The 27,891-nt window shown below is 31.4% G+C and overlaps 3 protein-coding genes across 3 annotated transcripts; all 3 read right to left on the bottom strand.

The window, feature by feature from the left end:
- Positions 1-1,611: 1,611 nt before the first annotated feature.
- LOC128155860 (tripartite motif-containing protein 3-like) lies at positions 1,612-3,590 on the bottom strand. Its single transcript, XM_052817738.1, has one exon. The coding sequence runs from the start codon at positions 3,558-3,560 to the stop codon at positions 1,890-1,892; it is 1,671 nt and encodes a 556-aa protein (XP_052673698.1). The 5' UTR covers positions 3,561-3,590; the 3' UTR covers positions 1,612-1,889.
- A 5,359-nt stretch (positions 3,591-8,949) lies between these two features.
- LOC128156337 (uncharacterized) lies at positions 8,950-16,322 on the bottom strand. Its single transcript, XM_052818434.1, has 15 exons — positions 16,218-16,322; positions 15,786-16,118; positions 14,935-15,216; positions 14,630-14,749; positions 13,857-13,875; positions 13,099-13,172; positions 12,932-12,959; positions 12,757-12,818; positions 12,116-12,143; positions 11,952-12,016; positions 11,307-11,334; positions 11,138-11,205; positions 10,404-10,431; positions 10,240-10,298; positions 8,950-9,070 (listed from the first exon to the last, which is right to left on the bottom strand). Exons 1-15 carry the CDS (start codon positions 16,276-16,278, stop codon positions 9,063-9,065), a joined length of 1,263 nt encoding a protein of 420 aa, XP_052674394.1. The 5' UTR covers positions 16,279-16,322; the 3' UTR covers positions 8,950-9,062.
- Positions 16,323-19,804: 3,482 nt separating this feature from the next.
- LOC128191292 (netrin receptor DCC-like) lies at positions 19,805-27,141 on the bottom strand. Its single transcript, XM_052863374.1, has 16 exons — positions 27,050-27,141; positions 26,615-26,947; positions 25,307-25,609; positions 24,810-25,073; positions 24,334-24,609; positions 23,931-24,236; positions 23,368-23,649; positions 23,085-23,192; positions 22,817-22,838; positions 22,144-22,220; positions 21,970-21,997; positions 21,799-21,849; positions 21,038-21,114; positions 20,864-20,891; positions 20,695-20,745; positions 19,805-19,826 (listed from the first exon to the last, which is right to left on the bottom strand). Exons 1-16 carry the CDS (start codon positions 27,108-27,110, stop codon positions 19,805-19,807), a joined length of 2,289 nt encoding a protein of 762 aa, XP_052719334.1. The 5' UTR covers positions 27,111-27,141.
- Between the last annotated feature and the right edge of the window lie 750 nt (positions 27,142-27,891).

Genomic DNA, 27,891 nt, shown 5'->3' with positions numbered 1-27,891 from the left:
TGGTATTCAATGCAGAGTATTACCACACAAAACCATTACAATATATATATATTCAATAAATCCTTTTTCTTGGTACCGGGTATGAATAAACACAAAAAATAAGTCCAATGCTCAAACAACTTTTATCTATAGCGCTTTCGCCCTACCGGGCTCTTCAGTAAACAAATAGTTTACAATCTTCCACAAAAAATGGCTAATATGTTCAATTAATCTTCTGAAGAGCCCGGTAGGGCGAACGCGCTATAGATAAAAGTTGTTTGAGCATTGGACTTATTTTGTGTATATATATATATATATATATATATATATATATATATATATATATATATATATATATATATATATATATATATATATATATATATATATATCACATTCTGAATAACAGAATGTATCACGTACAAAGAAATAAATCAGTTTTAATACTATTTAAACAAAATTTATTTAAAACTGGATGCGAAGTCTCAGAGACACATCATCATATGGAATATTCGTCATAAATGTCGATTTGAACACGATAAATTCCTCCTAAATTTCAATTCAAACATCCACCTGCAGACACGTTCATCTGATTTTGAATGACTGATTTGTTTGATCAAGCTCTCACTGCACATTTTTGTTCAAGCTCTTTGAAAAATTACGCACTTTGAACAAAATTTTAAAAGTGCGTTGATTTGGTCCAAAATTTAACACACCATGAAAAAACTTTCAAAGTGCGTAATTTTTTCAAAGTGCGTTGCCACAAAGATCATATCGCAAGCCGGACACTACAGGCTTCCTCAATAAAGCACCTGTCTCTGGTATTACCGGCCCGTAACTATGGATGCCACGTCTTCATATACACGAACATCCCACATCGCAACTTCTTCGGCTTTTCCGACAAGCAAAAAAACCAACATTGAACACACACACACACACACACACACACACACACACACACACACATATATATATATATATATATATATATATATATATATATATAGTAAGCGTCGATGACAACCCTCATTTTCCATAAATCTTGATAGAATTATTGGATATTGTACAATCTGTTGGTATTCGAGCTAAGCTTCATTAAATTCAATAATATAACCTAAAATATACTACAGAGGAAACATTGAAGGCTGTCTAGCGAATATTTGAATTAATGAGAAGCAACTCCATTTTGTATAAAATTCGATGATACCACATTCTAGGTGTTTGTTTTCCTAGCTTTGGGACCCTAGAAGATGACGAACATCCCATACGATCAATTAAAGTATCGAAGACTGCAGGGAAGTATGGAATAAGATAATGATTCATGCAGCACCATCATTGCTCTAGACAGGACACTTGAAACTTAAAAATGTACAACTATGAATATCTGTGTCAAAAGAAACAGTCTATCAATTAAGAAACCGGTTGAAAAACTTTAACAATCTAAACGTTACACAATGTAAAAAATGGCTAATATGTTCAAATACACATGGGGCGAGCCTGAATATGAATAAAATTGATCATAACAAGGGTGAAAATATGTCGCATTATAACATTCGTAGTAAAGGTCAGACATATTGATTCTACGAAATACCCTTCAGTCTGTAAAAAATGTTAACAAACACTATTCATACCAGATGAGACACGACTATATTCTTACTAATGACTTTATATGTAAGCAAAAATATCAACAACCCTTTGTTTATGGTTTGAAAATTGATTTTGCTGTGAAAATCTTTCTAGTGCTTTAATATTCTAGTTGTGCTTGAACTGGATATTATTGATATTAACTTGCTTTTCGGGTGTTGCTAAATTTTGAATTTACTGGGTGGGATAAAAAAAAAACTGGATACATGCAAAATCCGCAATATAATAACTTGTTGTGTCTGATTCATACATTATGATCAGTTCGATTACTTGTAATATTGGATTTTCTTTACTTTCGCTGTTTTTAATTCAGTCACATAAAGGTTATCTCTGGTGTCTACACATAAACCCCATGGATTGTGTAAATGACAGTTGTCAATATAGCGAAGGAACTGTCCGTCCTGATCCAGGATGTGGATGCGGTTGTTGTTAAAGTCTGCTGTCAGGATCCGACTCTTGCTGTCTGTAGTAATACCGAAGGGTCGAAATTGTTTCTTAGTAGTAGAGGGAGGACCGATGTAAGTAAACCGGAGTTTTCCGACCTGATTCACCACCACTACTGCATGGGCTGTAGAGTCAGCTACACAGATATCTAGATTCCTGTTCTCACTGATGTATTTTGGGCAATAACCAGCTGAATAAAGTGGTTGTCCTTTCTCGTCGAACTGAATAACTTGTTTCTCTGTAGAGCCAGAATAACGCACAACCTTTTCTTGTTCCTTATCATCACTGACCATTATAACCAAGAGGTCATCAGATGAAGTACTACAGACACGGCGAGGTCTCCATCCCCGTAATCTGACCAATGTCTGTATCTGTGTATTCTTTTCTATATTCACCGTTCTATCATGGTAATCAGTGTAAACCAATTCACCATTTTGTGTTACCGTTATATCCCCTGGTATCTGCCCTGACTTGGTTTGGATTGACTTTACTAGTTTTCCGTCTAGGTTGTAGAGTCTCATGATTCTGTCCTTACCGCACGTCCACACTTCGTCATCATTCGGACATGACATATTGCCTAACATATGAGAGTCTCCAAACTCGGTGTTTATTTCTGTGATGACTTGTGGTTCATCAAGAAGCGGTCTTTCCTGGGGAGAAGACATAGCACCTGGAGCATCCATTGTGTAGCCATGTTCTTCTATTTTGATAGATAAAGATGGTAGAGAACCAAACTGCTGATAAATCTGTTCTTTGTTAATTTCCTGAGGGGTGAATATTGGTAAGGGAACTATGAGTTTTGGAGGTAGTCTTTTGAATTCAGCGTTCCTAGATTTGTAGGCAGAGACAAGGCTGACATCATTTGAGTTCAGTAGTTTCGTAAGATTAGCAATGTTCTGTGTAATTTCAAATATACAGCTTTTTATTTCATTTTCCTGCTTATTTAGAATAACAAGATTTTTGGAATCTATTTCATCCATGTCGGATTTCAGTTTTTGAATGGCATTATCTATTTCCCTGTGGAAATTTTCTCCATATTTGCTGATATCTGTTGTTAACTTCAGGGAGTTTTCATTCAGATTAGCTTTTTGAACTAGAATGTTCGATGCAATTTCTTGGTATTTAGGATAGATGGATTTTTCTAGTTCCTGTAAATCTCTCTGTAAAATTTCCTTCTTGGTTTCTAGAGTTTTCAAAATTTGAACTGATTTGTGGCCTAAATGTTCACCAGAGGAAACACACGCCAAGCAAATAGGAATGTCACATTGTTCACAATGAAGTTCACATAATTTTGTACAATGTTTTGGACACTTAGGATTAAGACCCCGCTTTTTTATTGACACCACTTTGTGTTCTGAGGATTCATCTAAGAGATGTTTACCCACACAGGCCACACACAAATGTATGTGACAAATATCACAGTGCATAGGGGGGACAGAAGCCTCACAGAGATGACATTCTAACACATCCTGAGCTCTACGACGGGTGTCCATGGACTGATGCTTTGGTGGGATTTGTAGCTAAATTCTGGGGAAAAATACATTCATTTGGTCAATAACTGGTATCAATTTTTATAGAATACCTTAAATGATTTATTATTAAATCATTTTGAAGTTATTTTATCGGTATTTAACTCAGAGGAAATACTGTAAGTTTGAGTTTTGTCAATGCAAGTGAGTGTACTCGATTATGACTTTCATTAAGGCGTTTTTCGCCTCATTTAACCAAATTTAGCATACACAAATAAAAGAGAATTCTTTTGACAAAATCTACATATAAATTGTAACATTTAATCTCTTGTACACTTGTTTCTTATTAGTAAACAAACAACAAACCTGCGTGGGATTTTTCTTCCTGGTTTATTTGCCCGTGTGATTTTCACGTGATTTTATGCAGTTGTGGATCAATAAAAGGGATCGATGCGTAACAGGTAAAGGTGCAAAATCAATGCCGGTTGTTGCTACCTGATGACACTTTCACAACGAAATTTTATTTCAATGAGTGGGTTTTTTTTTTTAACTTTTATTCATTTTGAGTCATTTTTTTCTTCAATATCAGACATATACATGTATCTGTATTAAGTCAGCAGACAGTACACATGTCAATCAAAACCAACCCTATATACAATCCATCGTTTCGCCTTCCACAAACACTAGATAACATATCTTTTTTGAAGGAAATATTTCCATTTTCCAGTGTCTTTGTCGTTGACAACATTACTGTCTTTTACTAATTGTCAATGAGTCCATGACTATTCACGGACTCAATGACAATTAAAAATTGTTAATTAGTAAAAGACATTACGAATCGATATTGTCGTTAACGTATCGTCCAATACCGTTAACCAAAGACGCGGTTGGGGTGCAAGACTGAGTTTGCATAATTATACAAAATAAAAGTAACGTAATAATGTTTATAATTTTTAAAATTCTTCATGGTTGCTGATAATTATATAAATAAAAGTAAAAACTAACGTCTTTGAATATTATGAGGTGCTCAAATACGGTCGGGCGCGATCAAATCTATCGTTAAGTTGGAATAACACATCATCACAAAATGGCTGACCGCTAATCGAAACGACATTTCGTTTTATTAAAAGGATTTTATCGATTCCAACATGTAACTTACTCCATAGCCGAGTGGATTAAGTGGCGGACTTATCATCTGTAAATCTCGAGTTCAAATCCCGCAAGGGCTTTTGTTGTTACTTACTGAAATAATTATTTTAGAAATTCATTTTTTATCCCCAAACTGCAAATTTCTCGTTTATTTGACACATGTACAGGCCTTTATTCAATTGGATTTGATCATCCCCGACCGTACTTGATCTGAAAACCTCATAAGACTCAAAGAATGATTCCTTATTCCTTAATCAATAAAAGTTTAAGACAGTATCATTACGCAGTGTTAAATTTACCATAACAACATTAACTGTTTTAATCCATTACCCCCCCCCCCCCCAATCTAATCGTCTTGGCACTCGTACATTGAATTCTTTAAAGTTTAAAGCTATCGTATGCAATTACAGCGAGTAATTTACAATCCAATCATCTAGTAAAATTTCTTCTCAGGATGAAAAGTTATTCCCCCATCTTGTCAATACCAATGTCGACAAATATTATTCTGTGGGGTCCTTTGACCTCTGAGCACAGTGCTAAATTTTTATGGGGGGAAAGTGGTTTCAAACTAACAAACGCGAATCGCACATACGGTCACTCTCGGGGGGGGGGGGGGGGGGGGTCGTGTATTGAAATAGGCAGGTTTGTAAAAGACAAAAATTTAACGCTTAATTTATTAATAGGGAAATGCTTTATTTCAATTTTGTCGATGGCTCTTCAAATTTGTATCCATATTGAAACTTTTGAGAGGAAGCGGTTCAGAATCAAGATGAGTATAGCAGAGCAGTTCTCATTCCAGGATATTTTGTTGACATCGATAATTGTCCGTACACAGAAATAATTCAGAGAGAGAGAGAGAGAAAGAGAGAGAGAGTTCTTCGTCAGTATTTCGGAACGCATGGTGAGCAGAACGAATTTTACCACTCTAACCCTGTATGAAATTGTTTTCTGAAACTAAAAAAATATTGTCGCAAGAAAAATACTTGCCATATTTACACGTAAGTCTGAAATTTGGCATAACGCAAGATTTGAATGGAAATTTCACCAAATGATATCAGGCAGTTTTACCGACAAAAAAGATATCACAATATGTGAAAATGCAATTTGAATGCGTAATTCAGGTACATGAACGTGTATATCGGTATATCCATATTTTTATTTTAAATGCATTGAAAAGAAGATTGGGGGGGGGGGGTGATAAGATTAGTCGCAAAATACAATTTTGAATTTATTTTTTCCCAATTACATCTATTCAAATATATTTTAAAAAGGTTTCCTTAAATTACTGTGGTATCGAACCCATAACATAAAAACCCTAGATATTATAGAAGGTTAGCTTAATATGTCGGGTGCTCTAACCACTGAGCCATTTCAGACACAACAAAGTAGGCTGTATGGATACTATGTGTCACTTTGGCGTCGAATTTACGGACGTATTATTTTTTTTTCAAAACGTTCAATTGTTGGGATACAAAATGCTATTTTTAATGCATAGGGGGTCACCTCTCCAAGTTTTTGTTGATTGAAATCGGTTTGGTTTCAATTAGGCCTTATTTAGGCTTTAACTTATTTACGTTAATTAACTTCAAAAACTTGCACACTTGTTCCTGTCTTTAACATACAGGATATATTCGCCCTCGCCGCGAGCATTGCACAAAAATTACGTTACTGATGTTCTGAGTCTGAAGTCATAGCAAACACGTTTTGGTCGTGTTCTCAATGTAGCTACAGTTTAGCTCTACTGTAAACCGTGTTATTTTCGCTCCGAGTAATTTTCGCCCTTCTACAAACAGTTTCGCCCCGTCTTCAATGCCCAGTCACATTGGTGTTCGTTATATTTGAATTGAGATATTGGAATTCGCACAGTCTAAATTTGCCCGTTGACAGCGAGGGCGAAAGGGGCGAAAATAAAACGGGGCGAATATTTCCCTTTTTACAGTATTTTAAAAACACACTGCCTTCGTCAAAAGTATTTAGACACCAAAGTAAGATGTAAACAGTTTTATTATAGATATTTGTATAAACTTTGAGACTCATTGAACTAAATAATTCAAACAGTTTCAATATGTAAAAGGAAGTATGTACTATGTATGTATAAAAGCACGTACAAATTGAGTTTTAAAAAAGTGTAAATAGTTATATGGTCTGTACATGGATCTATAAGTGAGGTTCACCATACGAGCTAAGCATAAGCTTTTTGTACGTAAATGCATACATCATCATGTACTCAATCCTTGGTGCATTTCAACCCCTCTTTCACACGTTTTTACGATTCTCACTGACGCTGATCTTTATTTTCTGTAGCTGTTATGTGATGCAATTCGATGACATCAAATTTATCCGAGAAGTTGCGGGAGAGGGGTGATACGATGTACTACTTGGTGCGTCTGTAAATGACATAATTGTAAAGCAATGCCAATGCACGGAAGTCATTAATAAGAGGTTGATTTACGTTCTATGCAATGCAGCGAGTAGCTAAGGAAGTATTTTGTGTCACAGTGGACCTTGACCTGCTCCGATTTGATTAAAACACAGCGTAAAATATTTAGCTGAATACGCTAGATGATGCTTACTGTTATTCATTTATTAATTCTTCAATTCATTAATTAGTATAGTAATTACAAGGTGAAAAACGAAAGATAACAAGTTTGATTAAATAAAAGACTTTTCAAGAGGACTCTTTGCCACATGAAAACTTTCAAATATTACCCAACAAAAAAAACGTTCACACTCATGTTGACCAATCTATAACAAAAATATGATGTTGTGGAGGCAAAAAAAAAATTCACTTTGAACAAATGACTTAAGTTCAATCGGTTCACTTTGTTTATCCGATGACTCCATGTATAAGCTCGCACGTTTTGTGTTTTCTTTACTAAAGATACAGTGGTATTTAACTTATAATGGAAACGTATATAAAGACTAAATTTATGGGAACATCTCACAGATGTTTCTTTAAAAATTTGTACCGAATAAGCAATGTTCACACAACAAAGTCATCAAAAACATGCGATTGTATATATAAATACGGTATTTACATAAACCCGTACATATTTTTTTTTTAATGTGATGAAACATATCTCTTAAAATAAATTTAAGTTATATAATTTGCCTATATTTTTTACACACAATTCCCATAAAATTAATACCAGCACATGTATAGCGTTGTAAATTAATATCTAATATACAATATTCTATAGAACTAATTTGTAATTCCACTACTTAACTTTGTTTTTAGGGGAGGTTTGATCATGTAGTAACTGGAAGCTTTTTAAATAAATACTCTAATATTTGGCCATAGATGCACAATAACTTTAGGAGTTAATAACAGTGTTAAGGAAGGAGTCGTTTCTGGTTTTCGACTTGTCAAACGTAAATTTGATTAATTGTTCATTAAATCAAGATGAAAGGAAATTAAAATAGTATATTTTTCTTTCTTTTTTACTATCATACAACTTGGCATAGAAAAATGTAATCAATGTTTAGAATGGAACAAGGACTATATTTTTGGCGTAATATTGGCGTAGGAAAATATCACATGTTGCGCAATTCAGAATTGCTGCAGATTATATATATAATGAGTCTGTTTTAGCATTTTAAAAACAATAACAATAATGTTGGATTTTTTTTTACTTATGTGAACTAATAATATGATACTTGGGTTTCAGAATATGTTTTTAAAATATGATTTGCCTATCAAATAACATTTTTATAAGCTTTTTAAAGCGCCCATTCTATACATTGATTTTTGTGAAAAAATCACTAAAATCAATTTTTCTCTCTTATGAAATGGTCAATATATTAGCTTTTCGGTCAATTTATATCTTTATATAAAGTCTTCATAATACATAAAAATTAGAAATATTTCATTATTGGAAGCATAAAAAAATTATCAAAATTTCTTCAAAATTTAAGAAAATTAGAGGAAATGCGGGCTACGCAATATCAATTTTAGTATAAATATTTATTCCAATTTAGTAGTATAAGCTGATAGACACTCTCATGGTCTATGATTTCATTAAAGATTTGAATATTCAAATCTTAAACAAATGTCTACAGAACTATAGAGAGCTACACTTATTTTTATCATTCTTTACGTTGAGGAAAAAGATAGTGACCTTGACCTGACCTTTATCCGAAAACAAAAAGGTCAAATTTAATTAAACTGATAGAATCATTAAGTAATATGATTCGTTTGACTGTGTCAAAATTTCATGCATTTCTTATTATAAGAAGCATGTTTGATAATGAAAAGACTCCTTCCTTAATAACAATTTCCTACACTGATATACAAGCACAATTTTTTAACTACTACAATTGAAAATGCTACGTTTCAGCATCATAAAATTTCCGTGCACAAAAGCTCAGACATCATTCCTATTTACCTGTTAAAATCAAAAAAAATAATTACATGTACAAATCGATGTCATTCCTTCAAGTATTTTTCACTTATTGCATTCTTTTGAAAGGTATCGCATTATTGTACAAAAAAGTTATTTATATACATGTACAATTCCTTGCTTTTTGATGATACTATGATGTTGCAAAAAAAGAAAACAATCTGGCACTATAAAATACAAATGTTACATTTTGAAGTTTAAAATCGAAGATTTCTAAACGTTATCCTTAAAAAAACTTTGATTTTGAAATTTTAATGAAAAAGTTGGACATGTAGAGGGATTGTCCAGTTGATTTTTTCAAGAATTGTATAATAAAAAAATTCGACTAAAGGAGGCCGACTTTAGTTTTCATTGCACGTGTTTTTGCGCATTCTAGTATAATACAGTGGATTGATATTCTTATGAAATTTTTACGATGTCATTTATAAAATTGAACACAATAAACAAAATACAGATAAAAATATTTAGATTTTTAAAGAAAATTTTTGTTTTTTAAACGATTTTTTCCGTTGTGCGGTAGGGGAGAATTGCCATTGCGCTTTTATGACGTAATGATAAAATGAAGCTTTGTAGGAGTACGTTATAAGAAATAACATAAAAAAGAAAAAGAAAATTTGTACACCGTTGAAATTTTATACACAGAATAATGCTAACCTCAGGGACATTTTTCTTATTTTTTGAATAAATCCATTTTTGGAATGCTCCAAATGTATAGCAAAATTTGGTGCATTTTAATATTTTGAGATAGCCCCCACTAAAAACAAGACAGTAGAATTTAGTTTTTTTTACATGTAAGGCAGGAAATTATATCACCAATCATATATATCAATTTGAAGTAAAAAAGCTATTGCAGTATTTTTTTAAACTGCTTCGAAGTGCGGAAAATGACAGTTTCCTATATATTTCTATAATAAATGTACCTCTATTTTGAGATGGTCTCTTAAAAGAACAAGACTGTCGATTTTCTTGAAACTTTGCAATGTAACTAGAATTGGTGTAAATGACATATGGTTAAAAAATGAAGAGTTTTGCTATTGTAGTTTTGCCGCAAAAAAAACCCCAAATCGGCCTACTTAATTATTGGAGCAGCAATCAAAACCATGCATAAATTTTGTTAATGGGCATAAACTGTTTTGAGGAAAAAAATAACATACACAAATCGTAAACATTTTCCGAGCCAGCAACATCTACATTCCCATAGGTACACGAGGGTCTGAAACAAAATACAAATCAACGATATGATCATGGCGATATCAATCACAGTAAAAATATAATAATCATCAGAAATCACCCAATTAAGATTGATGTTTTTTTCTACCTTATGGCCTCCATCTGATTTTCCGTATCTAAAGGAAAAAAAATTGTTAGACTAGTACAAATTCGTTGTTTGTAAATGTATGCACGACTTTAATATAACATTTTTATAAAGGTCAATTTGTAGAATTAATTTTAAATATGAGACTTTCAATATTTTAGTATAATATGTGTTTTTGTGTTTTTAGAGAAGTGGTTTAAAGGCAGACATATTTCAGAAACATCCAATAAATCTTGAACCTCATATCGAATATTCGTTTTTTTCCCCACAAAATATTGTACATGTAAAAAAGGTATTTCTTTTTTTTTGCGATTGTATTTTATGCAACGAGAAAATAATTGCGATAAAAGCGAAAATTAGATAATCGCAAAAGTACCGAATATAAGTTCCGTTATCAAGGATACTCTGTGTACAGTCTGATTAAAATTTAACAAGTAATTTTGAGAAAGATGAAAAAAAATGAAGTCCAGGGACACTGAGAACGCTGATATACGCCGCACAAAATTTAAGCAGAAAAGCTCTACCTAGCTTGGTAAACCGTTGTTGGCAATGTCAATCTTTTTTTATTCAAACTTTTCCTGATTTCGGTTATATTGTTTCATTTTATTTTAATCCAAAATCTCAAAGTAAGAATTTCTTCTCCATGGTATAAATCAGCTTTATTTGTTGTAGTAGACCCAGTGCAATGTACAAATGTAGTTGCATGATAAGCAGTTTAGTGTTTAGAGAAATCTTACCATGAATGCACATTTCGTAAACAAATGCCTGTTCAGAAATAGCAACATCTTCATGTGAACTCGTCGATCTGAAATATATTTTCATACCAAGATTTAAAAAATAACAATATAAAATCATTTATCATTAAAAAGTATCAAACTAAATCATTTTTTTTTCTTTATTTTTTACCTTGATGCCTCCATCTGATTGTCCGTACCTCAGAAAGAAAATTGTTGCCAAATTATTGATTGCAAATAAATGCACGCATTAAAAATATCATTATATTGCATGAGTAATTCTATACTTTATAAATTAACTTTTAAGATAAAAACAAAAATTGTAAAACTTTGATAATAGATTTCTAAAGAAGAGACTGTCAACATAAAATTATAAGATATCGTTTCGCAACGTCTGGTCCACTATTTCATGGATAGAAGATTTTAAAGACAACCAATATACAGGTTATTTTTTTTAAAATGGTAACTTTTCTTTAAATGTACTAACACTCTTGAACCCTTTTACTCCGAGGGATACTTTGTGTCAAGTTTGACTGAAGCTTTTCCAATAGTTCTCAGACAGAAAAAGGATTGAAAACTAAATATCGGATTCCGCTTAGCCTTTAAATCAGACGAGTTAATATCATTGTTGAAAGTTTGAATTTTTATGCATTTAAAGTTGACTCAAAGTACATGTATAATCATTTTTAGGACACTTATTTTATCAGAGTAAGTATTTTTCTTTTTGCCATATAATGAATGATTTTATTTATTGTGGTGATAAAATTTATATAATAAAAAATGCTGCTGAAAAACATTTGTTTTGAAGAAAATTTACCAGTAGCATTTTCGTAAAGATTTATTTGTTCAGCAATATGTAGGTCGTCGTAGGGAGTCGCGATTCTGAAATCAAATTGAACAGTACGTTATCATCATGAAAACAAAAACCAATATTCAATGTTATCAAAACAAATTATGAATTGTAGAGTTGTGTTTTTCTACCTTGATTCCTCCATCCGGTTGTCCTTACCTCCAAACAAACAAAAAATAGTTTATACAAATTCATCGTTGGTAAATTCATGCAGGGATGAAAATTATTAATATATATTATATAAGCTAAACATGAATTGTAATAATTATGATAAATTCTTTAAAAAGTCTTTCAACATCATATCATATGTTTTGCAAATACTATTGGTCTTTTGGAATAAAAGGTTTTTTTTAATGGCATTAAAAACTCTTCTTTTCTTTTAACTTGACAACTTTGCTTTCTTTTTATCGACAATCGGAAATCCTGTACTTTTTGAAAAGAAGATGAAAATATTACAAAAAAGTTCATTCAATGTACATTGACAACGATGTCGAAAGTCGCCGGACAAAGCCGATAGTTGCCGGACATAGTTTGAACAGAAAAGTTCTCTTTAGCTTTCAGTTCAGATAAGCTAAAAGTGGATAGTTTCACTTTCATACATTAGGTTTACCTTAATCACATCTTAAAGAAACTTGCTTAGTTTGAATTTCAATTTGAAATAAGATAACTTTATTACATCTGTGATCATAATCATTTCCATTTGAAATTAAGTTTACTTAATACAATACTCGGATGCAAATTAAGGGAAAATAACTGCTTTAAAGGAAATTACCATAACTTTCGTAAAAATTTTCCTGTTCAGATATATTTACGCCCTCATAGGAACTCGTAAGTCTGAAATCAAATTATACATGGAAAATATAATCACAATGATTAATGGTTCTTGCATCTCAGTTAAAGTATTTTCACAAGGAAGTGTCAAACTTATAATTTCTAAATTGTTTTACCTCGAGGCTTCCATTTGATGTTCCGTGCCTAAAATTGTTTTATTAATCTTTTTACTTAAAAGATATCATATTGAACTCGAATTTGTTACAAAAATATCAGTAGGTTGTTTGAAGAGAAAATTAATTCATTTCATAATTTCTAAAGAGAAAACAAGCAGTTATCTTACTTGTAGAGTTTCTGGAACCCATCACATTTTGAAACTCATAAGTACAAGAGACGTTTTCCGATTTAGAATTTTGCCTGGAATTAATGTATATCAAGTTTAATGAGTTTCTCTTAAAGACTGTTAACTTGTAATATATAGGATTCTTCAAAGTTTTTTTTTTACACTTGCACTTCACAATACTTACAACAGAAAGCTAAACTGTTGATTTTTTTTATGATAACTGGTATACAAAGTAATTAAATAGATTTGGTTAAATTTAATACAAAAGTTTTAACAACTGATTTAAAATAGACCGACCAACGGTTAAACTTTGTAACATTGATGTAGAACGAATTACATAAGGAAAAAATACCATATTACAACTGATTTTAAATTGTACACCGAAATAGTTTTATGATATCAAAGTGTGACACCGCAATGCTAAACACAAAGGCAATTAAATTATGAAAAAAGACGGAAGAAAACGACAAATTAATGGGTTTTTTTTTTAAATATCTACCTATCTTAATACATTTCAGTTTAATCGAATTTTTAATACACATTCAAATTATTGTTGGAAAGTCTTTACACAAATATTTCATAATATATCATATTTCTATAACAAGACTTGCCTGTGAGAAGCGTGATGCATATGATATGACATTACCTTTGGATCAATAGTTTTTGTACTTGTACATCGATTTAACTTTTTAAATTGACACTTCAAATGTATTTTCACGAGAGAATGTCAACTCATTTGCAAATTAAAAGCTACTTACGTATCTTTCAGATGACAGCCTGCAAAAATAAACGATTAAGTTAGGCTTAAAAAAAATCACATACACACCGCACTTGTTCCTTGATTTGTTGATTTATTAACGTACAAGTATTAATTTCATGAAAATGAAACATGTATATACTTCGAGACAATATTTTGAAAAGAACTATATATGATGAGAGTTAAATTTGGCCCCCATAATTCGCCATTTTTTAAGTGTTTCGGGTACAATAAAATGTTAACTAATTTTTTAGAAGAGTTGATATAAAATATATTTTTCATCGATTTATTTGATTTATTTGCACTCACTGGTAGTATATGACGTCAGAAGTGACGCCATTTCTATAATTCAATCAAAATCAGCCAAAAATTGACATTTTTCTTATCTATTTACGAATGGGAAATATAGAGTGCATGCTTGAACAAGGAAAATATTTTTGTCACTTATTAGTCTTGGCTAGATAAATCTCTGATTAAAATATTTTATTTTTTTCAAGAATGCACTTTATATTTTCGGAAGGTAAAACTGCTTGAAAACAAGCTGTTTTACGCTAAAATGCCAAAATGGCCGGAAAAGGTTGTCTTTACAATGTCATATTTCTAAATTGTGGGCACTTGAACCAAAATGAATATCATGTAAACATATCACATACATATCTGTACAAAGAAAACAAATAATGATAGGAAAATGATTATGTTCATTTTAGGGGGCCATTTTAGGCCCTAATCATATATAGTCCTTTGCCATCTATTATTTTAAGTGCGTTTATTTACATTTATAGATGATTATTTGTTTGCGCTTTATGGCTACAACTATGAATGAAAAGAGTCCAACAGAGATCAGCAAAAACAATCCAAACAAGGACCCAAAGAACCGGCTGAGTAGACAGCTTTCTAAAAGAGAAAATAGTTGAAACTGAAACGCTAAATGAGCATGATAAACATATTTTGTAATATTTGTTTTACAAATTACAGTCAAAATTAAAGTTAGACAGATAATCATCAGATCAAGTGTGCCGGTTGAGCAGACGTTAGAAATTCATAGTTTTGATATTACATATTATAGATAAACATATCACCTTCGTCCAAATCTCCGATGGTGCATCTGGCTTGAACAGGCTTAGATTCTCCAATCGCGTTAATAGCAGTAAGAGAAAACACGTACTGTCGCCTTTCCAAGTTCGAGATCATCAAACTGTTGCCCCAAACAGTGTGATTGTTTTGCGCTCGCTGGTTTGGTATATTGTAAGTCACTACAAAGTTTTGATGAGCTCCTCTATCAGAACCTGGTATCCAGAAAAGAGCTGCATTTCTTGCATCTGAGCATATAACTGACAGGTTTTGAGGTGGTTCTGGCTTATCTTTAAGCAAAGAACGAGAAGAAATTAAGTTAGACACGAGTCAATGAGAAAGGCTAGAAATAACTTTGAATGTATCATTACTAATATCTAAGGGGTAAACGTTTTAAAGTCAGTGTTTATTCTTATCCCTGATCAAAAAAATTTGAAATTTAGAGAAAAGGAAGTAAATGTTTCTACGTTTTGCATTCATATATTTGTTTTACACAAATGTTAAAAATATTTTTAATAACGAATTCAACTTTGATTCCGGAAACAAATGCATACGAAGTCGTTGGAGTCAGGCAAAAATATCAGGAAAAATCTTAAATAAACCTTAATAAAAATATTCATATATATATATTCAAGGGTTATTGAAATAACTAGAAGTCATTGACATATTTATATTAACGTTTGGTTATCGATTCTCCAAGTATTTGGTTAACATGCGATAATTTAATTTATTTTTATAAATATGTAAACTTTAATTATAAAATAAAGAAACGCAAGAGTGCTTAATTAAGAGTTAATATTTGTATAGTTGTAAATTACTTCATTATGATTCTTATCAAATGAAAGTGATTAAACTTTACCTTTGACATACAATGTATTGTTTGTGATGAATTCATCTGAATCTTTGAATAATCTTGCATCATAAACTCCGGCATCAGATGTTTTGACGCCCATCGTGAAACAAATGCTTGCTTTGTTGTAAGATTCTGTTACTGAACATTGTATTCTTCCATTGTAGTTTGCATTTATGTCAACAGATGGATCAGGATTGTGAAAATTAGTGAGGTTACATAAAAACACTTCATTGAACATTATCCATAAAGAAGAATTCTCATTAACGTTTTCAGATATTGATATATTGAGACATCCTGTGCTGTTTTTAACAATATAGGCAGGTGGTATCTGCAACTGAACTAGAATTACAACGAATTTATTACATGTATATTCAATTGCACAAATAAATTTAAATTGATCAATTGAAAACGATGAAGTTAAAAAAGTATTATACTTGCCTTGAGCGAAAGCCAGTGCGTACAATATAAATAGTTGGTGCTGAAAGCTTTTATTCTCCATTTAAAGCACGGATGTTGAAGCAACTCTTTCGTCCACAGAATTTCAATCGAATAGGAAGTAATATATAAATATGCATGTAATAATTTGGTTGTATTTGATTTGTGGATTTAGTCTTCCTTTGATAAAATCAGAGCATCACAAGTTTTTTTTGTTATCTTTGCAATTTTATTTATGAATTATTTTTTTTCGCCAATGCCATATAATTTTACTTAATTAGAATTTACAGAAATCAAGAAAGGAAAAGTAAGTTACACTTATTAATAGGTTTTAGTTTTTTATAAAAATTCATCTAAAATTGATTTGTTACTGAGAGTACACATCTTTAAAAGGTAACTTGATTGGTTGATGAAAAAATAAGCAGCCAGGTATGGATCTGTAAAATAAAATATCACGTTAAAGGTTTTCAAAATTTTAAAATTAATGTTTACAACAATATTTAGCTTAATATGAACATCTTTTATAATTCGTTTGGATTTAAAGTTCAGTGGAGTTCAAGCCTTGAATACAATCACACAGTAAAGGTATTCTTAGGAAATGCATTATAATCAAGACCGAGAATAATTGATATAACTCATTAAAAATCTGGTGGTCCACATTTTTTTTTGCATAATTTTGTTACTTTAGACAATGATTTTATATACATGGTAAAAAAATCACTAAGGAAGAAAAGCTAAAAAATCATCGATAAAATGTGAAAATTGGCGTATTTCCAGCAAAAGGCTATTGAGGAACATTAGGAACTTTTAAGATGATTTCTAGGAAACCAGACTGATAAATGTTTAGTTTTATGTATATAGTAGTTAAACTTAAGGCAAGATATTTCAACAAAATATCTATATAGAAATAAATAAACTCAATATCTTTCAATCAAGAGTTTTTTTGTATCATTGGTCGTTTGCTTTGCATCGGTTTCTGTTGACTTTGATTTAAGCTGGTCTGTTTCGTATTTTAGCATGTTTTTAAAAATTGGTTTTGCATTCTTTCCGCCGCCCATGTGTCCGCTAATACATGTCAGTACTCTTTAGAGAAATTTATTAACATATTTTGAAGCTGCCTTACTATAACACCTGATTAACTATAACATCAATTGATTTCAAATTGATTGATTATTTAATCAACAAGTTGTTATACAATAAAAAATCAACAAAGGTTAAATAAACGTTCTTTTCAAGAAACGAGAGACGTTTCACTTTACCGAGAAAACTCGAAATGTTTAGCAGAAAAAATCTCACTGAATTTTGTTCTTGTACATTCTTTATCAAGCGTCATTTAAAAAAGCGTGTTTGTGATATTCATGTAGAATTTCTTTCGAAATTGTTTAATCCATTTGTTCAAAATATGTTACATAACAAAATATGTTACATAACATAGATTCAATACTCATCTATGCGAAAATAGATGAGCATTGAATATATAGCGACAAACTGACAGGAGGCATAATAATGCATGATAAATCCAGAATTATAGTTATACTATTTGACGGTGTTAAAGTTTAAGAGTCTTGATTGTTGTGGACAAGTTAGACCACCTTAATCTTTTGTAGACGAAGAGTTCTGTATCAAGATATATAACATTATTTAATATTTAATATGGGTTATTTGGAAATTATTGCTAATGTGTGATACATGGTCAAAAAATTAATTATAATCAAAATCTAAGCCAAATGTAACGGGTTATTGTTAACCATTTCTTAAAGCATATTATTTGTTGACAGACAAAGTTCGTTAATACTTTTCCTCATTAAATTAGAAAAAAAACACCTGATAGTTTGAAAATCTCGGCTGTTGAATCATCAACGGTTGATACAAGTTATACTTGAAACTTTTGTACTTTTTTGTACTTTATAGAGGAATCAAAAACGTGAATAGGAAATTTTGCTATGAAAGATATTTTTCCTTAATGTACCCTGGCGGGTGAAAGAACACAAGTGAGGTGTCTTATAATCAATTTATTCAATATATGCAAAAAACTTGAAAAATACAACATTGATTCATTTGACAGTTATCTCAAAATACGGTACAATTACATGTATTTAGATGTAGGTTATTTGTTATGTAACATGGAATTGTTAATTTATAAACAAGAAAATCATAGAATATATTTATATAAATGAGTACTGAATTACACAAGCAATACCAGAAACCAGCAGCTATCATCCCAGCGCAAGCTTACGCTTAATCTTGATATAGGTATATCCCCTCTCAATGTAAGATGATGTGTGCGCGGGCTTGGTAAGTTAGGCGGGAAAATTGGTTAGTAGAAGTTAAATTTAGAATGTTGTCAAACAGGTCAAACTGGTAGTCGAATGGTCAAATAAAGATAAACAATTACATGTGGACAATCTCACCTGGAGATGTAAATAAAACATACACATATGCATACAGAAAAACAAACATTTAATATTAATTATTTACACTGGTTACATTTACATTCGGAGAAAATAAAATGTTTTTTTAACCATGGAACATGTACATGCTTTATTCGTAACGACGTATCATATAAACGGGGACATCAATTATCAGATTTAAATAAAAATTGCTTAGGACAAATCTTTGTTGAGATTTAGTTCGTTAATAGGAGTATCGATGTTTTTCTCATTTTGTTGGAGGGAAAAAGAAAATATCATTCTTAATTCTAAAACTTAATTAGTTGAATCACCGTTGATTCACACAGATATCGATGAAGTAATGCTTGATGCATCTTTACATGCATTATTTAGAGGAATCTGAATAAATCATGAATAGAAAAACTGACATGAATATTTTACTTATACAATCTAAAAATGTAAACACCTCGGTGTTTCTTCGTTAAAGTACGGTGCAATTAAATGTTATATGCGCCGCATCATGAAACGTTGAGTCCATATGCGGCGTAATTTACTTCAAACAGATAGCATGTTTTAACAAGTCGCTGATTTTTTCCCTTTATCTGTTTCACCTAACAAAAGACAATTGTACCTAAAATAATCATGTAAAATAAAACATATATGTCTCAGTATATTGAATTTCTTATTTGCTTAAAAAAGGAAATAAAAGTGAATTAGCTGACATATTTATCTTTCTTTTCATTAACGTCACTTCCACTGTTTATTTACATGTTAACTATTTTGCTGATCGTAAAAATGTCCACAAAGCAGCGTTTAGTTGCATGCCAGTAAAATTTCCGCAACAAATAAAGACCAGGTCGACGATGATTTTAACGTGGAACAGTCCCATGTGAATTATTTGTTTCTTGCCATAATGGTACATGTATATTATCTTAAAAATGTTGAAAAACGTCAAACGTGCATAGATTATGAATCAACAATCTATCGTTACTTGATGGATCAAACAGCAATGATTTACAAATGATCAAATATAACTTTCGAAAGCTATTCATATTTAACGAAAAATTTTGGGAAAATCCAAATATAGAGTTAAATAGATAAAATTTTGAACCCTTTGGCTTTCCATAAGAAACAGGCATATATGAACTACAATTGTAAATGCTACTTTTTGCTCATCATGAAGTTTGCGGGCACCAAAGGCTAAGACGTCATTCCTAAGAACCTGTAAAACAAATTAATAAGGAATAAGGAATCATTCTGTGAGTATCATGAGGTGATAATTTTGGTCAGGGCGTGATCAAACCTAATCAAGCCCGAAGGGCTTTTTGATATATTTGATTACGCTTCCACCGAAATCATCACCTCATAATATTCAAAGAATGATTCCTTATAACTTATATTTATACAATTTTCAGCAATTGTACGATAAAGAATTAAATCCAAAATTTTTTTCGTAGTGTTAACCTAGACAAAGATACTGGAAAATGTAAATATATACGTGCATGAATCAATTACACTGCTATTTAAAACTTATTTCATTACTTTTGAAAAGGATTAAATTATTGCACACAGAAGTAACTTTAAATTTCACTACGTTATACTTCTATTGCTGTATGCTTATGATATCTGTGTAATAGTGCAAAGGTATCGTAAAATGTGAAAAAAAAAAAAAAAAAAAAAACACACCAAAAAAACAGAGTAGAATACAGAGCTATTTCTCATATTTTTGTTTAAAATGTTTCAATTTGTTAACCTAATTGCATCTTTTGAAGATTCGTGGAGATACCAAGAGTGTTATGGGCATTGGTTACACGAGTTACATAATTCAATTGCAAATAACTTCCCTTTTCTGTAAATTTTGTTATATATCTGTGCTTTCTCATCACGGCCACATCCCGGCTTTCGGGGTCAAATTGTGAATTTGTAGAATTCATGATAACATTCCTGTGTACTGATAAGTTTAAACTATACAATTCAGAGATACTGATTTTATAGATGTTCCCAGCGCGATATATGTCTATGAAGTACTTTGCGTAGGAGAGGGATGTGTCACGGTTTTAACAATCTTAAGGAAGTTTACCATAACTTACGTTGAATGTGCCTGCCCTGAAATATCTACGTCCTCATAGGTGCACGAGAGGCTGAAATCAAATTACACATCAATGTTATTATCATGGTTACAGATATTGCACAGAACAATGTATCAATGAAATAAAATCACAAAAAGTTATACAACTTGTAATTTTTATTTTTTTTTACCGTGAAGCCTCCATCTGATTGTCAGTTCCTGAAAAAGAACATGTTCGATAAAACACAAATAAAGTGAATACAATATATATAGTGCAATAAGCTTGTTCGTTATCAATGAACTTTTCATAGTAAGATTTTTCAAAACAAATTTTTAACGAAGAAATTTACATGAAGGCATCTTACTGGATGACATGGAAGCATGGACATTTTCGAGGTCATACGCATGTGTAATGTTTACCAAAGCAGTTTCTGCATTTTGCCTGAAGCACATGAATATGTTTTCAGTAGAAATATCTTACAGTAAGAACAAATAAAAAGGTGGTTTATGACACATTGCAAATTTTAATTTTAAAATTTCTGGTTGTGATTACAAAATTTTCAAAATGAGACAGGTAAGAAAGATGCAACACAACTGTATATTCGTTCAAAATGCGCAGAAAGATGTTAAAGTACTGACATAGACTTCAAAAGAGCTTCAAAGTCTGTAAAGGATTTAACACCGAGCACAAAAGTTTTTCGTTTGTTTCCAAAGTGTTAGGATTTTAAATGGAAACGTTTCCGACCGATCATTATTTTTTTCAAATAATGTGCACTTTAAATTTGTTAACCTAATTGCATCTTTTGAAGATTCGTGGAGAGACCAGAGTGTTATGGGCATTGGTTACACGAGTTACATAATTCAATTGCAAATAACTTCCCTTTTCTGTAAATTTTGTTATAAATCTGTGCCCTCTCATCACGGCCACATCCCGGCTTTCGGGGTCAAATTGTGAATTTGTAGAATTCATGATAACATTCCTGTGTACTGATAAGTTTAAACTATACAATTCAGAGATACTGATTTTATAGATGTTCCCAGCGCGATATATGTCTATGAAGTACTTTGCGTAGGAGAGGGATGTGTTACGGTTTTAACAATCTTAAGGAAGTTTACCATAACTTACGTTGAATGTGCCTGCCCTGAAATATCTACGTCCTCATAGGTGCACGAGAGGCTGAAATCAAATTACACATCAATGTTATTATCATGGTTACAGATATTGCACAGAACAATGTATCAATGAAATAAAATCACAAAAAGTTATACAACTTGTTATTTTCTTTTTTTTTTTTACCGTGAAGCCTCCATCTGATTGTCAGTTCCTGAAAAAGAACATGTTCGACAAAACACAAATAAAGTGAATACAATATATATAGTGCAATAAGCTTGTTCGTTATCAATGAACTTTTCATAGTAAGATTTTTCAAAACAAATTTTTAACGAAGAAATTTACATGAAGGCATCTTACTGGATGACATGGAAGCATGGACATTTTCGAGGTCATACGCATGTGTAATGTTTACCAAAGCAGTTTCTGCATTTTGCCTGAAGCACATGAATATGTTTTCAGTAGAAATATCTTACAGTAAGAACAAATAAAAAGATGGTTTATGACACATTGCAAATTTTAATTTTAAAATTTCTGGTTGTGATTACAAAATTTTCAAAATGAGACAGGTAAGAAAGATGCAACACAACTGTATATTCGTTCAAAATGCGCAGAAAGATGTTAAAGTACTGACATAGACTTCAAAAGAGCTTCAAAGTCTGTAAAGGATTTAACACCGAGCACAACAGTTTTTCGTTTGTTTCCAAAGTGTTAGGATTTTAAATGGAAACGTTTCCGACCGATCATTATTTTTTTCAAATAATGTGCACTTTAAATTATGTTGAAAATACACAGTATGCATTCTTCGAATTCGTTGCTATTATTCAGAGCTTGACACATTCTCTTCTTTCCGCAGTGAGACATATACATGTAGAAGATAATATTTTCCAACTTCATTAAATAAATTGGTGGTCAAATAATCATAAGATAGAATACTAGTAATAATTTTAATTGTCATTCAAAATATCAATTAAGCACTGAAAATGTTATATGTATTCTGAAACAATGAGGTACATACAAAGAAGATACTTACGTATATATATGAGATCTGTTTACTGATAAACGATAAAACTATATCCAAAAGAGTTCACAAAGAGTTTTCGTACAAAGAATGCTTGTTGTCTTGATAATTTAAAATTTCAATTACAGGAAACATGGCTGCTTTCTTTCTATGTCCTTGAATATATGAAAATACCAACTACTACTGCAATCAGTTTTTTTGTATATATTCATTCGTATTTTTAATGACGGTTATAATACATTTCATTTTACTGCATATTTTGACGATATTTAACACATACCGTATCGTTGGCGAAATTTGGTTAAAAGTATGAATGTAATCTGTCCAACAGATATAAGCAAAAACAGCGCAAATAAGAACCCAAATACTGTTTTGAGTGGGCAGCTTTCTATAAAAGATATAGTTAGAACGATGAATGATTATGCATCTTTCTGAGGTTTACTTTTTCAATAGTGCAAACACAAAAAGTGTTTAAAATCATCACAAGGTTAAGTGTCTAGATTGTATTTGTGGATGAGAAAACAGTATTATGAAGAGTTTTCTATGATTGATTAAAATATTACCTTTTTCCAAATCTCTAACGGTGCAACTGTCTTGAATTGACTGAGATTGGCCAATCATATTTATGGCAGTAATGGTAAATATGTAGCGTCGACTTTTCAAGTTTGATATGACCAAACTGTTTCCAAATACAGTATGATTGTCTTGCGCTCTTTTATTAGGTGTATTATAACTGACCAAAAACGTTTGCTGGGCTCCTCTTTCAGACCCAGGTATCCAACTTAAAATTGCAGTTCTCGCGACTGAACACATCACCGAGATGTTGTGGGGTGGCTCTGGCTTATCTTCAGGTAAAATTGAAATATAATTAGGCCAGATGCATTAACAAAGATAAAATATAACATTAAAGTTAAAATATCAGACTAGATATTCAGTTACATGTATTCATAAATGCATTATGTTAAAATATCAGACTAGATATTCAATTACATGTATTCATAAATGCATTACGTATGCATACATATAAAAGATAACTATTGGTGTATATATGCCGATATTTATTTTTTTGTTTGAAATGTTTTGCTTATGCGGAGAAATCATATTTTAAAATTACATGTTCTTGTACCTCTCGGTCGGATAAAAAGTGTTGCAGCGAAAAATCCCTGGTCATTGCTGACGTTTACAGTGTAAAATCCAAACTGTTCCGAAGTGAGAAAGTCCCTCTTAATGTTTATAGAAAACGCCGAGATGTTTTTTGGTTTTATAGCTATGTCCCAGAGAGCAGTGGACACAGAAACATCTGGTGCAGTGCTGAATTTCCGAAACGTCATTGCAATAGAAGGCCTTGGGTATGCCAAATACATAGCCGAGAATGTTATATGTTTACCCCATAATGTTTGGAAGTATAGATCATCCATCGATCTCGGTCTGCCTGTATGACAAAAAAATTAAATGTTCATTATGGTATTCTGGCGCTCTATAATTAATGCCAAAGCATGCAAAATAATTGGGATGTTGTTTTCCATTACATTTTACGTATAAATCCAAAGGATGTGATTGTGTTCTTCCTATGTTATTCCCTGCTAAGCACACAAAGGAAGCTGTCTGGTAGCATTGGGCTGAATTCTCGATGAAATTTACTGAATAAACGTTATATCCTATTTTGACAGTTTCGTTTGTATTTTGATTATGTATGGTTATATTTCCCGGTCGTGGACTTCTGATGGAACAGACGATAACAAAGGAATCTAATTCATTCACTATTTGTCCACCGATCAACGTGAACGTTTGTATTTCAGGAGCGTCTGTAATGTAATGTTTATCAAAACAATAATTTTATCATGATTGAAAATATGTAAGAGCTTAATTTCTTTTAATTGTAAGGTAATCATTGTTATATCGATAGCAAAATTACAGAAAATTTAAATTACTTTATCATGAATGTTGAAAGGCAATAAACATATATTTCATTTACTTAATCGTAAAAACCGAATATTTGTCTTACATAAAACATCTACAAAAACAGTTGCCGGAAGTGAGGTTCCTGCGGCATTGCTAGCTAAACATTGGTACACCCCTTGGTCTGACCTCTTTATTGTTTTTAATGTGAGGTTCTGACTTGAACCAATTTTGAGACCGTCTTTGGTCCAAGAGTACACTAATTTACTGGCTGGATTGGCATCAATTAGAGAACATACAAGTTGGAGGTTTGAGTCGTTGAGATAAACCGATACATTCTTTGAAGGCATGATGACTATCTCCGGAGCATCTAAAATATATACGTAAATATAAAAGTACATATTGTCTTTAAAATTTAATATTTACAAATAAAATTTCGCTTGAAATCATGATTTTTTAAAATTAAAAGACACCCTTTTTCCATTAACCCAGCTTCCAGCCAAATTAGTTAGGAATTTAAACATTACTTTATATTTCATATAAAAATTTAGTGAAAACAGTAGTCAACTTGGCGAAATTACAATGATGTTATTCATTTCTTACATAATACATTCAAAACAATTTCGTCGCTCGGTTCTGAGGAAATTCCTTCATCCTCTGTTGCTAAGCAGTGGATTTTCTTCCCCCTATCTTGTTTTAGAACTGAGTTTATGGTCAGTTCGTTCCCTCCTTGCTCAGATACTGTATACCTATGGCCACTGACCAGATGCTTGTTTACAAACCATGTATAGAACAAATCGTGCCCCGTTGATAGAGTTGATGATGAAACACTTGAACAGTTAATGGTAGACACATCACCAGCAATAACACTGCTTTGAGCACTAATGATAGGTTTCGTTGGTTGACCTTCCATTGAAAGAGTAACGTTTTTTTAATTAGTATTAAACATTGAAACTGATGATGGCTTTTTAGGTCTAGGACAAGGAGAAATAAATAAGCATTGCGTTTTTTAAGGATTTGTTTGTGAAGTCAATAAATTTATTTTCAATTATAAGTGTATATTGAATAAATATTTAAGGTTATTCAATTTTGATTCCGGAAACAAATGCAAAAGTAGGAGACATTGAAACCAGAGTAACAGGCAAAAATATCTCTGCTACACTATAATGTTATTCAGGAAATGAAAAAATAACTGTTACAAAAAAGCCATCTCAAATTAATATCAACGATAAGAGTCATCGTAAGTGAACAGTCCCCATTAATGTATGCTTTTAATATTGTCTTCACATAATGATTGAACAGATTTTAAATGTAAGAGCTCTATTAACTTCGTTTACAAAAAATAAATTATTAAGTAAATAGATAATTTCCTAACATACATGGTTAAGGTCAAGATCTAGTAAATGAAAGGTACCTACAAGTTTTTGAAATTCAAGATATAATTTATGTTAATGATGCTTCACAACAATATCTTTGTTTCATAGGGTGTACCGGGGCTTAATTTGTTTATAAACACGATGAAAAATCATGTTTTAAACGACAATTTTCCATGAAATATGAAGGGTAGAAGTAAAAAAATCTTAAAGTTTTGTCCATTTTTGACTAATGAAATATATCTCATATGCCTACAGTCTCTTCAAAAACGGCATTAAACAAGCTCTTGACCTCCTCTTTAAAATGATGTCAAATTGAATATAGGTACTTTTCCCGTGATTAAATATACAATGTCAAAATATTGTTTTATTTTCTAAATAATTCCTTTAAAGCCGTAAAATACGGGAAAAGATTCATCAAAACAATTATGACGTCATAATGGTTCTAGCACCAAAAAGACACTCTGTAATCATTTACTAGATCTTGACCTTAAAACGTATTGTAGTTTAAATTTGAACAAAACTTAAAATAACATACCAATTACATGCAATGTATTGTTTGTGATGAATTCGCCTGGAGGTTTGAACAGTCTTACAGCATAAACTCCGGCATCAGAAGGTTGGATGCCCGTCGTGAAACAAATGCTTGCTTGGTTGTAAGGTTCAGCTACGGAACACTGAATTCTCCCCTTGTAGTTTTGATCTATGTCAACAAGTGGGATAGTTTTGTGGAGATCAGCAAGGATACATAATGGTTCTTTGTTGAATAAAATCCATAAAGAACAATTGTCAGTAATACTTTCAGATAACGATATGAAGAGACATCCTGTGGTGTTTTGGACAATATAAGCTGGTGGTATCTGCAACTGAACTAGAGTTGGACAGATTTTTTTACATGATTTTTTTTAAGGCACGAAAAATTTCTAAATTTTTCAATTTGACATTTTAAAGCTGAATAGAGTATTATACTTACCTTGAGCGAAAGCTAGTGTGAAAAATATAAATATTTGGCACTGAAAGCTTTTATTCTTCATTTTTGTCACTAAAAATGAAACCACTTTTTCATCCACGGAATTTTAAAGGAAGAGGAAGTTTGATACATGTATTTATTTATTTGTATTTGTTTCGGGGTTTTAGCGTTCCTCTGATTGAAATCAATATAGCACAGATTTTTTTGTTGTTGCTAACTTTCAATTGCAATTTCACATGTATTTATTTCGAAATCAAAGCCAAAACTTTTCTTTACACAATTTGCCGTAAGTATCCATCGCATGATTATTGATAAAAATCGGCACATCTTACGCATTCATACCAAGTATAACATCGACAAGAAAGAAAAAGAAAGATAGCAAAACAAGAAATACTTATTGTTATGGATGAATTAGATACAATTTGATTTCAAAATCGGCATGATACTGTCAGCACCATCTATTCGATGGATAACTTGATAGGTCGATGGAACAAAGAAGTAAAAGGTCAAATACGGATCTGTAAAATAAGATATAAAATTTAATTGACAACTTTTACCATCATCATCATTGCAAAGAGTTTCAAAATCCCATTCAATTCTCTTAATAAAATATCAAACTGATCCTTTATCAATAAATAATATATGCCATGTACAAAGAAGTATTCGTTTACATTTTGTTAAATAAGTAGCTAGCACAAATACAATTAAACATGTTTAGTAGGTTAAATGTGTAAAATGTTATTCGTTATTATAAGGTCTGGTGTTTCAAAATTAATAATAATGGCCTTTTAAAATAATATTTTAATTTTCTTAATTCGTTCTTATTCTTTGGACGTGGTCAATAC

The sequence above is a fragment of the Crassostrea angulata genome, chromosome 7 (assembly GCF_025612915.1).
Source record: "Crassostrea angulata isolate pt1a10 chromosome 7, ASM2561291v2, whole genome shotgun sequence".
NCBI lineage: Eukaryota > Metazoa > Mollusca > Bivalvia > Ostreida > Ostreidae > Magallana > Magallana angulata.
Note: the sequence above shows the minus strand (reverse complement) of the source record. Positions and strands in the feature narration are given on the sequence as shown.

Coding starts and splice junctions, on each gene's coding strand:
- LOC128155860 (XM_052817738.1), bottom strand. CDS start 3,560: ATGGACACCCGTCGTAGAGCTCAGGATGTGTTAGAATGTCATCTCTGT.
- LOC128156337 (XM_052818434.1), bottom strand. CDS start 16,278: ATGGAGAATAAAAGCTTTCAGCACCAACTATTTATATTGTACGCACTG. Junction 15,217..15,785: donor CAATACATTGTATGTCAAAG/GTAAAGTTTAAT, acceptor CTTTGCTTAAAG/ATAAGCCAGAACCACCTCAA. Junction 11,335..11,951: donor TCTTTACGAAAATGCTACTG/GTAAATTTTCTT, acceptor TTTCTTTCTGAG/GTACGGACAATCAGATGGAG.
- LOC128191292 (XM_052863374.1), bottom strand. CDS start 27,110: ATGAAGAATAAAAGCTTTCAGTGCCAAATATTTATATTTTTCACACTA. Junction 23,650..23,930: donor ACTTTTTATCCGACCGAGAG/GTACAAGAACAT, acceptor TTTTACCTGAAG/ATAAGCCAGAGCCACCCCAC. Junction 21,115..21,798: donor TCAGGGCAGGCACATTCAAC/GTAAGTTATGGT, acceptor CATGTGCTTCAG/GCAAAATGCAGAAACTGCTT.